At 54.1% G+C, this 15,660-nt stretch overlaps 1 protein-coding gene across 3 annotated transcripts in view; it reads left to right on the top strand.

The window, feature by feature from the left end:
- LOC141073138 (uncharacterized) overlaps positions 1 to 15,660 on the top strand; it is a 125,490-nt gene that overhangs the window by 49,063 nt on the left and 60,767 nt on the right. Inside the window, exon 1 of one of the 3 annotated variants that reach the window (XM_073560500.1) lies at positions 4,908 to 5,208. The exons of 1 other annotated variant lie outside the window; for it this stretch is intronic. In XM_073560500.1, coding sequence (XP_073416601.1) covers positions 5,010 to 5,208 — 199 coding nt within the window. In that variant the 5' untranslated portion in view covers positions 4,908 to 5,009. Of the gene's footprint in view, positions 1 to 4,907; positions 5,209 to 15,660 lie in introns of those variants that run through there. One more of the 3 variants, XM_073560499.1, reaches the window with a different exon arrangement.

Raw genomic sequence — 15,660 nt, forward strand, 5'->3', positions numbered from 1 at the left:
CGGCCTGGGCAATCCTTAAGGGCCAGGGGCTTCTGGAAATGGGTCAACAGGACCCTCCTGTCAAGGCATTGCCTCGACATGGTCCTGATTTCCCACATTCCCAGACCCCACCGGCGGATCACCTTCAGAACCGGGGTAGCGTAAGCCGGGAGATGCCCATGAGGTGTGCGTAGATCCTTCACCTGCCCTCCTGTCTCCCATTCCTGGAAGAAAGGCCAAAGCCAACCCTTGCAGGAGACTACCCACGGAGGAGCCCTCTCTAGCCAGAGGTTGGAGATGTTAGTCTTAAGAAAGGTGTTTACTAGAAACACCACCGGGTTGACCATACCCAACCCGCCTAGTCTCCTCGTACGGTATGTAACCTCCCTCTTGATTAGGTTAAGCCTATTCCCCCATAACAATTGGAAGAACAGGCTATAGACCCGTGTCCAGAGAGGTTCCGGCAAGATGCACACACTGCCCAGGTATATTAATAAAGGTAGCAGAAAGCCTTTAGCCAGGGCAACCCTTTCCCTCAGGGTTAAAGACCAACCCTTCCATTGGTCCACCTTTTGGGCGGCGATCTTAAGTCTGCCCTCCCAATTTTGCTGGGGGTAATCCCCGGGGCCAAATTCGATGCCTAGAATTTTGGCGGTGGCCTGGGGCCCTGGAAGGGTGTCCGGGAGATCAAACCTAGGATCTCCCCCTCCCAGCCAGAGACTTTCACACTTATCCCGGTTGATCATGGACCCGGATGCCTCCGAGTAGCGCACTACCTCCGACATGACCCAATCCGCCTCCCCTCTCGAGGACACGAAAAGGGAAACATCATCAGCATACGCCACCACCCTCAGAGAGGACCCAGAGCCCGCCTGGTCCATCCCGACTCCCGCCAACGGTCCACGATCTACCCTCCTTAGGAAGGGATCGATCGCAAACACGTATAAAAGCGGGCTCAGCGGACAGCCCTGACGGACCCCAGAACCCACCTCAAAAGGGCGACCTGACCAACCGTTCACCAGCGGAAATGTCTCAGCCCCTTGGTACAAGATCTCTAACCATTTTACAAACCTCCCAGGCAGACCATACCTCAAAAGAACGGACCAGAGGTACTCGTGGTTGACCCGGTCAAAGGCTTTCGCTTGATCTAATGACAGCAAGTACCCCTTCCAGTGACCTGCCCTACCCTGCTCCACTGCCTCTCGGACACCGAGCACAGCACTAAAAGTACTGCGGCCTGGAACAGAGCAATGCTGGGCCCCTGACAGGAGCCGGGGTGCAAACTTCACCAGCCGATTAAACAGCACCTTGGCCAGAACCTTCCGGTCCGTATCGAGAAGCGCTATGGGACGCCAATTCTCGATACGGGACGGATCCTTACCCTTTGACAGAATAATGAGGGCTGACTTCCTCATTGAGTCGGGAAGAGTGCCCGAGGAGAGACACTCATTGAATACCCCTGTCAAGAGGGGGACCAAGGAGTCCCTAAAAGTCTTATAGAACTCGGATGTTAAGCCATCCGGACCTGGCGATTTCTTGGGCCGAAGCCCATCAATGGCCAGTCTCACTTCCTCTTCCCTGATTTCTTCTGCCAAAACACCAAGAGAGGGATCACCCCCTGGCTCAGGGACGGTTTCAGCCAGGAAAGCCGACATCCTGTCCCGATCCAGATCCTTCTTTTCCAAGAGGTGTGAGTAGAAGGATCTGACCACCTCCAGGATCCCTGATTTGGATCTGTTCAGGGACCCCGTACTGTCGATCAGTCCTGTCACCATCTTACAATTCACTGACATCTTACAGTTTCTGTAAGGGTCGGGCGAGCGGTACTTCCCGAAGTCCCTCTCAAAAACTAAAGATGTGTGTCTATCATACTGACACCTCTTGAGCAAAGATTTCACTCTGGAGATTTCCTCACGGTCACCTCCAGTCGAGACAAGCTGCTCGAGTTTCCTCCCCAGGGCCTGGTACAAGCGGTGCCTGTTCAGACTCCTGAGGCTCGAGAGCTGACGGAAGAACCCCGCCACCCGCTTTTTGAAGATCTCCCACCACTCTGACTTACTACTACAGAGATCCAACAGCGGTACCTGGCTCTGAAGAAAGTCCTCGAAGGATTGTCTCACCTCCGCTTCTTCCAGCAGGGACGAATTGAGCTTCCACAGCCCTCTTCCCATCCGATGAGTCTCTGCAACATTCAGAGAAAAGAAAATTAGACAGTGATCGGAGAACTCCACCTCAACGGCGGACACAGCAGAAAAGATGGCGTCCTCCTTCAAAAAAAACCTGTCTATTCTAGACCTACAGCTACCCCTATGGTAGGTGAAACCTCCGTGACCTGGGGTGTGCCGGATGTGGACATCCACCAGGCGAGCTTCGCTGGCTATGCTATTCAACGCGACGCTATCATAAGCCAGGCGATCTCCGGGACCCCCCCGGTCACGGGATCTCGTAATGGTGTTGAAGTCCCCACCGAAGACCACCTGCCGGCTCGTAAAAAGAAAGGGCTTGATCCTCAGGAAGAGACATTTGCGGTCCCACTTGGACTGCGGGCCGTAGATGTTGATGAGCCGGAGCTCTTGTCCCCTCATGAAGACATCTAGGATCAGGCACCTCCCCATTTCCAACTCAGTAACCCGTCGGCATTCAACAGCTGCAGTCTTAAAAAGGACTGCCACCCCGCTATACGGCTCGGCCGCAAGAGACCAGTATGAGGGCCCGCACCTCCACTCCCTCCGTGCTTTATAGATGGCCCCCATGTCTGTTAGTCTGGTCTCTTGCAAGAATAAAATTTCTGCCTCAATCCGGGAGAAAAAATCAAAGGCCGTGAAGCGAGCCGCATCTGACTTTATGCTGGCAACATTAATAGATGCCAGCGTCAACGGGGCGAGTTCCGCCATCATGGGTGATCAAGTTGGATGGCCAACTTCTTACCACTGCTATCACCTCCTCCTGGGGAGGGGTCGGACACCTTCCTTTTCAGGGAAGCTCCCGTTGTGTCCATCCCACCCCCCCCGGTGTCCTCGCCCCCGGGTTCCAGGTCTGTCCCCCCCCCAGGAGGAACACTGCCCCCTGAGGGACGGACCCCACCATCCCCCGAAGGACCCTCCGGTGGTACCCCCGGCCCAGCATCCTCGTCTTGCGGCCCATCATCCGAGCCTCCGAGGACGCTGAACCGGTTGGAGAGATCAATCAGAGGGGGGTCAGCGGGCCCTTCCGTGCGCACCCTGGTGGTCGGGGGCGGGGGAGATTTTGAAGGCTTGCCAGCCTTCTTCCCCCCCGATTTGTTACGATTGGCACGTTTACTTTTGCCACCCGCTGCTGTAGGCTGCTCCTGGACCTCCTCATCAACACTTTCATACTGTGAGGACCCGTCCGAGTCAGCCGCTTTATCCTCCCTCTCCATCCTCCTGATCTCCTCTCTCACCACACTCTCCCTCAGGACCTCAGAGGCTTTTGCCACGGGCCTGGAGGGAGGAGCAGGCATCGACCCGGTTGCCCGAGACTTCACCTGCCCCCCACCCCCATGGCGTTTTTCTTGCCTCCGCACATACGCGGGGCCCCTCACCTTGGCATTGCCCTTCCTCACCGGTCCCTCAGCCCCTTCCCCTCCGCCACCACCTGCCACAGCTGCAGGAGCGCCGCCAGAGGTTTCTCCCTCACGGACTCCTCCCGCCGGGCCTGCAGCGGCATTAGAAAAGGAGCGAGGGCAGCGGCTGAGAGGGTGACCTAGGTCACCACACAAGTGACACCGAATGTCTTTACACGAGGCGGCCAGATGACCTACCCCACCACACAAGGCACATTTCTGTACCTTGCAGCTAGCGCTGAAGTGAGTGGGGTCGCCGCACTTGTGGCAGACCTTCGGTTGCCCCTGGTAGAAGACCAGGATCCTGTCCCTTCCCAGGAACGCCGAGGAAGGGATGTGGGTGACCGTGCCGCCGGAAACCTTCAGTTTAACCATGAAGGTCCAGCCCCCCGACCAGATGCCGAATTCGTCCCTGTTCTTTTTGGGGACCTCGGTGACTTCCCCGTAACGGGAAAGCCACGTCATAATGTCCACGCCGGCAAGTGACTCATTACAAGTGACCACGGTCACTCGCTTGACGGAATTTTGGCGAGACACCGCTTGCGCAACGAAGTCTCGCCATCCGGGCTCTTCCCGCACCAGCTCATAGTTAGACCAGAAGAGCTCAAGCCCCTCTGGCCGCACAAAGCTGACGTCGAAGAAGCGGGACGCCGAAGGATGTATCAGGGCAAAGATGTCATTCGCCCCGAAGCCCATCTTAAGGAGGAGCTCCACCACCTTGCTCCTAGGTGGAACAGCTTCACTGCCCCCCCACCTAAGACGGACCACATTCCTCCTTGGCGGCCCCTGCCCGGCTGTGGGGAGAGACCAAACAGTCCCTCCCTCCCTTTGGTTTTGGAAGGCAGCAAGGCCGTGTCTCTCTATCCAGAAAGACAAGTCCACTGTCCTCCCCTCTACCACTATCGACCTTTCTCCTTTTTTGAGGGCCTCCAGGAAACGGTGGTGCAAAGCGCCGTCCCTGGAGCCCGGAGGCGAGGAGACCCCCCCAGGACCACCCCGAGGACCACCCCGACCCCCAGCCGCGGCCCCTGCATAACTATGTTGGGGTCTTGCGGCCAGGGGGGCAGACGGGCCAGCCCTCCCACCACTTGTGCCAGCACCCTCATTTGTCCTCCCACTCACTCTCCCATTCACTCTTTTATTATTTGCATTCACTCCAGCACACTCACCCACATTCACAGTAGCACTCACTCCCTCATCCATGTCACTCATATCACCATTCACTTCAGCAAACATCTCCTCAAATATGTCCACTCCGCTTTCGTACTCACTCTCACTCGCACAATTGGTGAACATAGCAACAATATTTACATTATTTACATTTTTAACATTTCCCAAACCAGTGTAGTTCCTCTCTTTGCCTGCTGGGGGCCCTGAGCTCTCTTGCTGGGAGCTACTCCAGCTCCTGTCCAGGAGCGCTGCTGCCCCTTTAAATGCCTCAGTGCTGATGACATCCTGCACTCTGCCCTGGCTGGGCCTAGGAGCAACAGCAGCTCCTGGTTTCAGCTCCATTTTTTTTCCTTTTACTGAGGTTTCATTACTCTGGGCAGGGACGGCCACTGGCACCGCTCCCTGCCCTGCACTTTTCTTCACCCCCGCCGCCGGCTTGCCTGGGAGCGCCAGAGTCCCCGCACCCTCAGATGAAGGTAGGTGGGCCGGGGACCCCGACAACTCCCCGCCAGCTTTTGGGGGCAGCACAGCATTACTTGGAAGGGTGGGTGGGACACAGGGCAGCGGGCCCGCAGCGGCCACGCCCCCCCCGCCGGCCGCAGCCACTCCAGGCAGAGCCGCGGCCCCCTGCGAGGCCACGGCCCCCCCGGGTGACGCGAGCACAGCGGGCGGAGCCGCGACCGCTGAGGCCACGCCCCCCCCGCCAGCCACAGCCACCACGGGCAAAGCAGTGACCCCTTGCGAGGCCACGCCCCCCCCGGGCGACGCAGATGCAGCGGGTGGGACGACGGCCGAGGAGGACATGCCCCCCCCGCACGCCACAGCCTTTGCAGGCCGGGCAACACTCGGGGAGGCCACGCCCCCCTCACGGACCACCGCCGCCACCCCATGCCCACCACTTGAGACAGGCAAGGCCGGCCACTCCCCCTCGTCGCCCAGCGGCGGCGGAGCCCCCTGCACGGACCCCTTTTTGGGTCGACGTGCCGGAGACCCCGCTCTCACCACAGGCGCCGACATGGGAGCGACCAGCACTTTGCACCGCCTCAGCTGCTGTTTGATGTTTTGTTCGCCCTTCCTAGGCTTCTGGACCCCCACTAGCGATCCAGACTTAGCGGATCCGTACGTGGGGGGTCCAGAAGCCCCAGCACTCGCCGCCGGAGGTGCGGCCCTGGCTGTACCAACTTTACCTGGTGCCAGGCCAGCCCCCCCTGCCACTGAGGGCTGAGCCTGGACACCACCACCACAACCAGCACCGACCTCCATGTCGCTGCCCTGGTCTGAACTGTCACCAGATGCGACAGTCAGGTCACAACAGTCATCTCTCTCCCCGCTCCCTCGCTGCGGACCCACCACAGGGCCCGAGCCGGGGTGGGTAGCGGGTTCCACACAGCGGGACAGAGGGGCCCCAGGAAGAGGAGCAAAAACCAGTTGTTCCTCCACGCCTTCAGAGGCCTTACGCCTGCGCCTCCTGTTTCTCCTCTTCCCGGTTGCCTCATCCTCCGGGCAGACTTCATACCCAAACAACAGCGTGCCAAACCGTGCTGGGGATTCAGTCTGCCGTACTTGTTTAAGGATGAGGCAGCCCCCCTCAGAACTACTCCCGCTCCCTCCATCCTCCCCCTCGCTCCCGCTTTCCTCCGCGTTACTGGAGTCCAGCGGGAGGGCCACCTGCTCGGGGGCTATCCCGCTGCATGTTACCTGACTCACGCTGGTGTCCGCCAGGTCTTCAGGTGGAGGTGGCCCGGATGTGGTGTGGGCGCCATCTTGTTCTTCCTCCTCCTCGCTTTCCTCCACCTGGATGGGGACTCCTGACCCCCCAGGAGACCCACCGGCCATGGCCCTGAACCGGTCCTCGTTCTGCAGCTTTTCCTGGAAGGGGCCGCTGCCGGCCATGATGGAACTTCGCCTGTCCTCCAGGGCCCGAATCTCCCCTTTCAGCCGCTTGACCGTGGCGGTGACCTCCGCTCTCTTTGAGGCAGGGAGCCTGTTTTTACTGATGACCCGGGCTCCCTCCAACTCCCCCCGGAGTCTCCTGAGCTGCTTGCCGGCCTCCTCGTACTCGGAGAGGTGGGCATGAATGCGGGAGGCGTAGGTGGTAGCTGGCTCTCCCGCAACCTTGGAGCCCCAGATGTTAAGGTGGGGCCCCGCCTCACCTCTGCCGGCTGCTGCACCTCCGGGGGAAGGGCCCGCCACAGCCTTCACTTCGGGGGTCCCGGACCCTGGAGCCTTGCGGCCCCCTGGGGTCCGCTTTTTCCCCATCCCTGGGACTTGCTGGCTGTGCCTTGGGCCTCCTTGTGGTGGATGAGGCCCCCCACCCCCAGCTGGCTTGCCGGAGGGTGGGAGCCAGGGGCACAGCCCCGGCGCTCAGTCCCAGGGAGAGTCCTCTTTCCTGGGAAGGGGGCAGATGGAAAGTCCTTGCAGGAAAAAAAACCTCCCTTCCCAGGAGCTTAGCAAAACCCCAGCCTGCAGAGCTCAGCACAGACGCTCCTCCTCTTCTGGGGTGTGTCCAGAGCTGCACTCAGTATGCTGCTGGTGCAGTCACTGTGTACAGACATTACATTACTGATCCTGAGTTACATCCTGTATTATACTCCAGAGCTGCACTCACTATTCTGCTGGTGCAGTCACTGTGTGCATACATTACATTACTGATCCTGAGTTACATCCTGTATTATACTCCAGAGCTGCACTCACTATTCTGCTGGTGCAGTCACTGTGTACATACATTACTGATCCTGAGTTACATCCTGCATTATACTCCAGAGCTGCACTCACTATTCTGCTGGTGCAGTCACTGTGTACATACATTACTAATAGAGTTGAGCGAAACGGGTCGAAAAATTTCAAAAGTCGCCGACTTTTGGCAAAGTAGGGTTTCATGAAACGAAACCCGACCCTAGGATGAGGTCGGCCACGAGGTCGGCGACTTACGCGCCAAAGTCGCGTTTCAAAAGTTTGTTTTGCGCTCTTTTTCAGCCAATCAGGATCCACGGACACTGTGGGCAACGTGATGACATAGGCAGTGGTCACCACCATCTTTCAGAAGGGCATGCAAGTGATTGGCTTGCTTTGGTGGGCGTCACAGGGGGTATAAAAGGGCGTGCACGCCGACCGCCATCTTACTTCTGCCGATCTTAGCATAGGGAGAGGTTGCTGCTGATTCTGTAGGGAGAGCGTTAGGCAGGGAAGAAGAAAAAAAAACTGCTTCTGCTGCTAGCGATTGTGCCTGTACAACACACCAGTCACTGTGTGTGCAGTGCAAGGGGAGGCGATATTTTGGTGGATCAGCGGTGTTGGTTGTTAGGCTGCCTTCTAAGGCTTCCTGACAGCTGCATTGCTGTTTACCCACTGCTCTGCAAACTGCTTTTTTAAAAGCAATCCCAATTTTTTTTTTTTGTCCTGCTGAGGTACTGAGCGTGCATTTTTTCACACCATACAGCGGTGTACGCTCCTCACACAGTACCGTGTAACGGCTGTTATCACAGCCACAGTGAAGCTATCTGTGTGTCACTCTGTGAGAATAAGTCGAGGACATGTTCCGTTCTTACAGACCTGCACTCTAGGGAGATTCCTACTCTGCCCAATTCTACATACACCTTGTAGTTTGTGATACACTAGCCAATTTCTGCCTGTGACATAGCGCTGTGATATTCAGTGGGCCTCACACAATCCAAAAGTGTCCAGTGTCCACAAGTGTCTGCAGAAATTCAAAATCTCCCTTATCCTGTAGTCACTTTGGTCACAGCTGTGCCATCGAGCCTGTGACATAGCGCTCAGATATTCAGTGGGCCTCACACAATCCAAAAGTGTCCAGTGTCTGCAGAAATTCAAAATCTCACTTATCCTCTAGTCACTTTGGTCACAGCTGTGCCATCGAGCCTGTGACATAGCGCTCAGATATTCAGTGGGCCTCACACAATCCAAAAGTGTCCAGTGTCCACAAGTGTCTGCAGAAATTCAAAATCTCCCTTATCCTCTAGTCACTTTGGTCACAGCTGTGCCATCGAGCCTGTGACATAGTGCTCAGATATTCAGTGGGCCTCACACAATCCAAAAGTGTCCAGTGTCTGCAGAAATTCAAAATCTCACTTATCCTCTAGTCACTTTGGTCACAGCTGTGCCATCGAGCCTGTGACATAGCGCTCAGATATTCAGTGGGCCTCACACAATCCAAAAGTGTCCAGTGTCTGCAGAAATTCAAATTCTCACTTATCCTCTAGTCACTTTGGTTACAGCTGTGCCATCGAGCCTGTGACATAGCGCTCAGATATTCAGTGGGCCTCACACAATCCAAAAGTGTCCAGCGTCTGCAGAAATTCAAAATCTCACTTATCCTCTAGTCACTTTGGTCACAGCTGTGCCATCGAGCCTGTGACATAGCGCTCAGATATTCAGTGGGCCTCACACAATCCAAAAGTGTCCAGTGTCTGCAGAAATTCAAAATCTCACTTATCCTCTAGTCACTTTGGTCACAGCTGTGCCATCGAGCCTGTGACATAGCGCTTAGATATTCAGTGGCCCTCACACAATCCAAAAGTGTCCAGTGTCTGCAGAAATTCAAAATCTCACTTATCCTCTAGTCACTTTGGTCACAGCTGTGCCATCGAGCCTGTGACATAGCGCTCAGATATTCAGTGGGCCTCACACAATCCAAAAGTGTCCAGTGTCTGCAGAAATTCAAAATCTCACTTATCCTCTAGTCACTTTGGTCACAGCTGTGCCATCGAGCCTGTGACATAGCGCTCAGATATTCAGTGGCCCTCACACAATCCAAAAGTGTCCAGTGTGTGCAGAAATTCAAAATCTCCCTTATCCTCTAGTCACTTTGGTCACAGCTGTGCCATCGAGCCTGTGACATAGCGCTCAGATATTCAGTGGGCCTCACACAATCCAAAAGTGTCCAGTGTCCACTAGTGTGAGCAGAAATTCAAAATCTCCCCTGTCCTATAGACACCTTGTACCTTGTTTTACATTACTATATAGTTTGTTGGATTTTATCTACATTTCTACCAAAAATGAGGAAGGCTGGTGGAAGAGGCCGTGGAATTGGGCAGGGGTTGGCAGCTGGTAATGATGGTGTTGGTGGTGGATCTGATGGTAGTGGCAAGAGCAAAATAGGACCGAATGCAGGAGGTGTTGAGCCCGCGTCATCGTCTGGCTCCATAAGGCTTCGAAGGCTTAGTTTTCTAGGAGTTGGCAAACCGCTTTTAAAGCCAGAGCATCAGGAAAAAGTTTTGTCTTACATTGCTGACTCAGCCTCCAGCTCTATCGCCTCCTCTTCTGAAGTTGTAAAAAGTAAAAGCACTGAGTCGTCATTGGAGGCTCATGTTCATGAACCACACCTTTCCTTGTGTCCTTCACCCCAACCAAGATTGAAGGATGACGCAGGCCATACTACTGATTACTCCATGGAGCTGTTTTCACATACCATGCCTGGATTATCAAGTGAAATGGTGAATTACCCAGGCCAAGATGAATCTGACATGGAGTGCACTGATGCACAGCCGCTGATGGATGATTCTGCTGGTACATTCACTCAGAGCACTACATTGTCCTCGCAGTGTACAGAGCCAGATTCTGACCCTGATGAGACTCAGGTGCCCCTTCCCGCACACTATACCACCATACACGGTGACACAGAGGAAGGTGCACATGACATTGAAGAGGAGGTGATGGATGACCCAGTTGTTGACCCAGATTGGCATCCATTGGGGGAAGAGGGTGCTGCTTACAATAGCTCAGATGATGAGCATCCACAGCAGACATCGACATCGCAACAGCTGTTATCTGGCAGGCCCGGAGCACTCCAAAGACAGGTTCCAAAAATCAAAAGAGTTGCTGGACAGCTTGTCCAGAGGGTCAAAACATCACAGCGTGCTAGGCCGCAAAATGTCTGCCAAAGTAGGAAGAGTGCAGTGTGGCACTTTTTTGAACAAAATCCTCATGATCAGGCCAAGGTTATCTGTAAGAAGTGCACAAAGACCTTTAGCCGAGGGAAAAATCTGAAAAATTTGAATACCAGTTGCATGCTTAGACATTTAAACACCATGCACTTGCAAGCGTGGACACAACACCAAACCTCAAGTGCCACATGTGCAACTGATCACAACGAAGGTAGTCAGCTACGCTACATTGTTTCCCCCACTGTAAGCCCACCGGTTAGCACAGCAGCAAATGTTGAGGTGTCGTTGCAAGGCCACAGCAGTCAGGGAATCCCACTGTTATATCAATGAAAGACTGATTCTAGGCCATCAGAAAGAACACCAACTCCATCACCATCATCAACCCTCTCTCAGTCCGCCCTGTCCACCGCTTCTTCCACCATATGCAGCTCTCAAGTCCAGCTCACCCTCCCAGACACTATGAGTAGGTCAAGAAAGTACTCAGTCTCTCATCCGCGTACACTGGATTTGAACGCCCACATTGCCAAACTAATCTCGTTTGAGATGATGCCCTTTCGGTTGGTGGAAAGCGCAGCTTTCCGCGAACTCATGGCCTATGCAGTACCACGCTATGACCTACCCAGTCGCCACTTCTCTCGCAAAGCCATCCCAGCCCTCCACCATCATGTGAAAGACCGCATTGTCCATGCACTCAAGCAGTCAGTGAGCGGAAAGGTGCACCTCACAACTGATGCATGGTCCAGTCGGCATGGCCAGGGCCGTTACGTGTCCATCACTGCGCACTGGGTTAATGTGGTGGATGCAGGGTCCACAGGGGACAGCGGTGGTGGGACAGTGCTGCCTAGCCCACGGTATAGGAAACAGTTGGCTGTAGGCGTTCGACCCTCCTCCTCCTCCAGAAGCGAAAGCTCGTCCACAGAGCGCAGTCGTACGAGCACTCCATCTGCAGCTGCCACTGTTGCACACGAGGTGTCCCCCTATCGAGCAGCTAGTGGAAAGCGTCAGCAGGCTGTGTTGCAGATGATATGTTTGGGCGACAGACACACCGCCGAGGTGCTGGCCGAGTACTTGAAGCGACAAACTGAGTCATGGCTGGGCAGTGTACATCTTGAGGCAGGCAAAGTAGTTAGTGATAACGGCCGTAATTTTGTGGCAGCCATAGCCCTTTCAAAACTCAGCCACATACCTTGCTTGGCTCACACCTTGAACCTGGTGGTGCAGTGCTTCCTCAAAAATTATCCGGAGTTAACAGCCCTGCTCCAGAAGGTGCGAAGACTGTGCGCGCACATCCGCCGGTCGCCTGTACACTCCGTTCGTATGCAGAAGCTGCAGCGATTGCTCCACCTTCCCAACCACCGCCTCATTATCGACATTGCAACAAGGTGGAACTCCACCCTGCACATGGTGGAGCGGCTGTGCGAGCAGAGGCAGGTCATAATGCATTCGTGGGAGGATACACAGCCAGGCACTTTGAGAGCAGACATGGAGTTGACAGGTGTGCAGTGGTCGAAGCTGAAAGACCTCTGTAAAGTCCTTCAGTGTTTTGAGGAATGCACACGGCTGGTAAGCGCAGACGACGCCATCCTAAGCATGAGCATCCCACTTATGCATCTGCTCATGCAAACTTTGACGCACCTTAAGGAGCAGGCTTCTGCAGCCAATGTTGATGAGGAGGAAGAGGAGGAGGGAATCCTTGATGACATTCAGCCATTGTCTGCTCAGGGACCTCTCCTGGACGAGGTGGAGGAAGAAGAGGAGGATGAGGATGATGGGGATGATTACTTAGGGGAGGAGGATGCATCTCGTGGGGCAAGTGAAAATGTTGGCGTGGCAAGGTCTGGTACAGGGTTTGTGCGTGACTGGAGGGATGTGGATTTGCCAGAAAGTGCTCCTCCAACCAGCACTCGCAGTGCATCATTGACACCGGGAACATTGGCCCACATGTCAGATTATGCCTTGCTGATCCTAAAAAGGGACCCCCGCATTGCCAAAATGATGAACGATGACGCCTACTGGTTGGCCAGCATCCTGGATCCACGCTATAAAGGCAAATTACAAAACATCATGCCACAGGAGAACCTTGACCTAATATTGGCTAATAAACAAGCAACTCTGGTAAATCGGTTGCTTGAGGCATTCCCAGCACACAGCAGCGGTGATGGTTCTCACACGAGCCGTACGGGCCGGGGGCAGCTTGCCAGAGGTGTTCGTGGTGCACACAGCAGAAGTGGCGTTGGAGACAGGGGTTTCATGACAATGTTGTGGACTGATTTTTCAAGTACCGCTCACACAACTGGTAATACAGCATCGATGGAAAGTGACAGGAGACAGCAGTTGTCAACTATGGTTACAAACTACTTTTCCTCCCATATCGATGTTCTCCCACACAGGTCATTCCCCTTTGACTATTGGGCCGCTAAACTGGACACCTGGCCTGAATTGGCACAATATGCCTTACAGGAGCTCGCTTGCCCAGCTGCAAGTGTGCTATCGGAAAGAGTCTTCAGTGCAGCTGGATCAATCCTGACAGAAAAAAGGACCCGTCTGTCAACCCAAAATGTGGATGATCTAACCTTCATTAAAATGAACCACGCATGGGTTTCCAAGGATTTTGTCCCACCTTCCCCTGATGACACATAGGGTGACAGAAAAATGGCTTGCTTTGGTCCACCTCTTCCTGGGACTTGACCTATTTCACCTTTTGCATCAGCTGAATGTCCAACATCAACATATGCCACTTTCTAAAACTCCCTAACTGTGCTGCCTCCCCCCCCCCCATGGCCGGGGTCACCACCTAGCGAACGACACCGTGTGAGTGCCGTTGCCCTGGACAGGTGGGTAGGCCGACTCTTGGGCACGGGCACTGGCACAGGGTCCCTCATAGTGCAATCAAGTGTCTCTGACGGTGGTGGTGCACACCCGCTGTCAGACACACCGCCGTACTATGAGGGGCCCAGTGCCAGTACCGATGCCCACGAGTGGGCCCCCCTTGCTTGGGCAGGGCCCCAGCATTTGCAATCTTTACCTCTCCCTGCTCCTCCGCTGTGTAGTCTGGGCCGTTAAATCCATACTGTGCCTGACACCGTCTGAGCCTGCCTCCTGATGTATAGACATATATTTTGAATGTGTACGCTATCCATACAGGTTATCCCGTGATACGGTACCCTTTCTAACCTTTGTGCAATCACGTGCAATCCATACTGGGCCTAACACCGTCTGAGCCTGCCTCCTGATGTATAGACATATATTTTGAATGTGTACGCTATCCATACATGTTATCTGGGGATACGGTACCCTTTCTAACCTTTGTGCAATCATGTGCAATCGATACTGGGCCTAACACCGTCTGAGCCTGCCTCCTGATGTATAGACATATATTTCGAATGTGTACGCTATCCATACATGTTATCTGGGGATACGGTACACTTTCTAACCTTTGTGCAATCACGTGCAATCCATACTGGGCCTAACACCGTCTGAGCCTGCCTCCTGATGTATAGACATATATTTTGAATGTGTACGCTATCCATACATGTTATCCGGGGATACGGTACCCTTTCTCACCTTTGTGCAATCACGTGTAATCCATACTGGGCGTGAGAACGGCTGGCGAGCTGTTAAGCAAGCTACAACACCTGTGGTTTGCAAACGTAAGTTTTTCATTTTTTCAGGAATGACGGTTAGGCCTAATTCCGGAACTGCGGTTGACCTGCACTTACTGGGAAATCATTGTTCGCGGGTAATAATTGTAATCAGTGATCCCTATCACTAGCGTTGTTCAGCGGGTTATCTGCACCTGTAAGCGACAAACGCTGGCCTTTTCAGTGTAGCGCACATGCAGCCACGGACATGTAAGGGCATGACACACCAGTTATTGGCCAATCTCATGTGCCAGAGCCTCACGTGTCCCTCTAGTAAGCCGGACTCGGACCGCGGGGCATGACGGAGTCTCGTTCGTTAACGGAATTAAGCTTGCAATGTGTGCATCTGTTCTGTAGCTGGCATGTTTGAGGTTTCCCAGGTGGAGTCGAATTTAACTGTAGGCTCCACTCCTGGTGGTGCCCTTCTGGACATTCCTTTAAGGTTCAGCTTTGCAACCATACTGCCCACGTAAAACAAACACTTTGCCTTCATGAACGCTGTTTGGAGGGTCATGACTCGTGGGAATAACGCCGCCCAATCAGTTAACCTGCTAGAGAGATCCTTCGTTGCTCCCAAGCATGACATCACGCTCCCTAGGAGGAAGGTAATGCCACTGTGGCGACCGTACTCCTGGGGGCGACACAAGTGCACTGATGCCCAGCCACTGCTCGATGAATCTGCTGGTACATTGACCCAGACCACTACATTCCCCTCACACGCTACACGGCCTGAATCTGACCCTGATGAAACTCAGGTTACCCTTCCCATATACAGTTCCATCTTACACGGTGACAAAGAGAAAGCCCACCCGCCATCAGACACACCACCGTACTATCAGGGGCCCTGTGCCAGTGCCGTCGCCAACGAGTGGGCCCCCCCCTGCTTGCTCAGGATCACAGCACTTGCAAAGTTGAAATACTGTGCAGTGAGATGGAAGATGGGGACGACGAGGAGTCCAGACAAGTACAGGGATTCCCTAGCAAGGAGACTTATTTGATTGTTTTCAATGTTGGGACAGCAATTTTTGGGGAGCACTATACTCTGGAGAATGATAGATGGGGCCCACCATACACTGGAACATTCCAAAGGTGGACATCAGACACTGGAGCAGCATTTACAGGGCCCATTATACACTAGAGCATTAGAAATGGGGCCCATTATGTTTGGAGCATTATTTGGGCCCATAAGACAGTGGAGCTTCATCCATGGGGACCAACATATACTGTAGCATTATGTGGAGCTCATCATATACTGTTTCAAACATTATATGGGACCAATGATTCTGTATGGAGAAATAGATGGGCCTCGTCATGAGATGTAAAAAGTGAAGTATTTTTCATTGTACTATACCGCTATTTCTCTGCCGTATCGGAGCATGATGAG

The sequence above is a fragment of the Dendrobates tinctorius genome, unplaced genomic scaffold (genome assembly GCF_039654945.1).
Source record: "Dendrobates tinctorius isolate UK_male_01 unplaced genomic scaffold, ASM3965494v1 ptg000297l, whole genome shotgun sequence".
Lineage (NCBI taxonomy): Eukaryota > Metazoa > Chordata > Amphibia > Anura > Dendrobatidae > Dendrobates > Dendrobates tinctorius.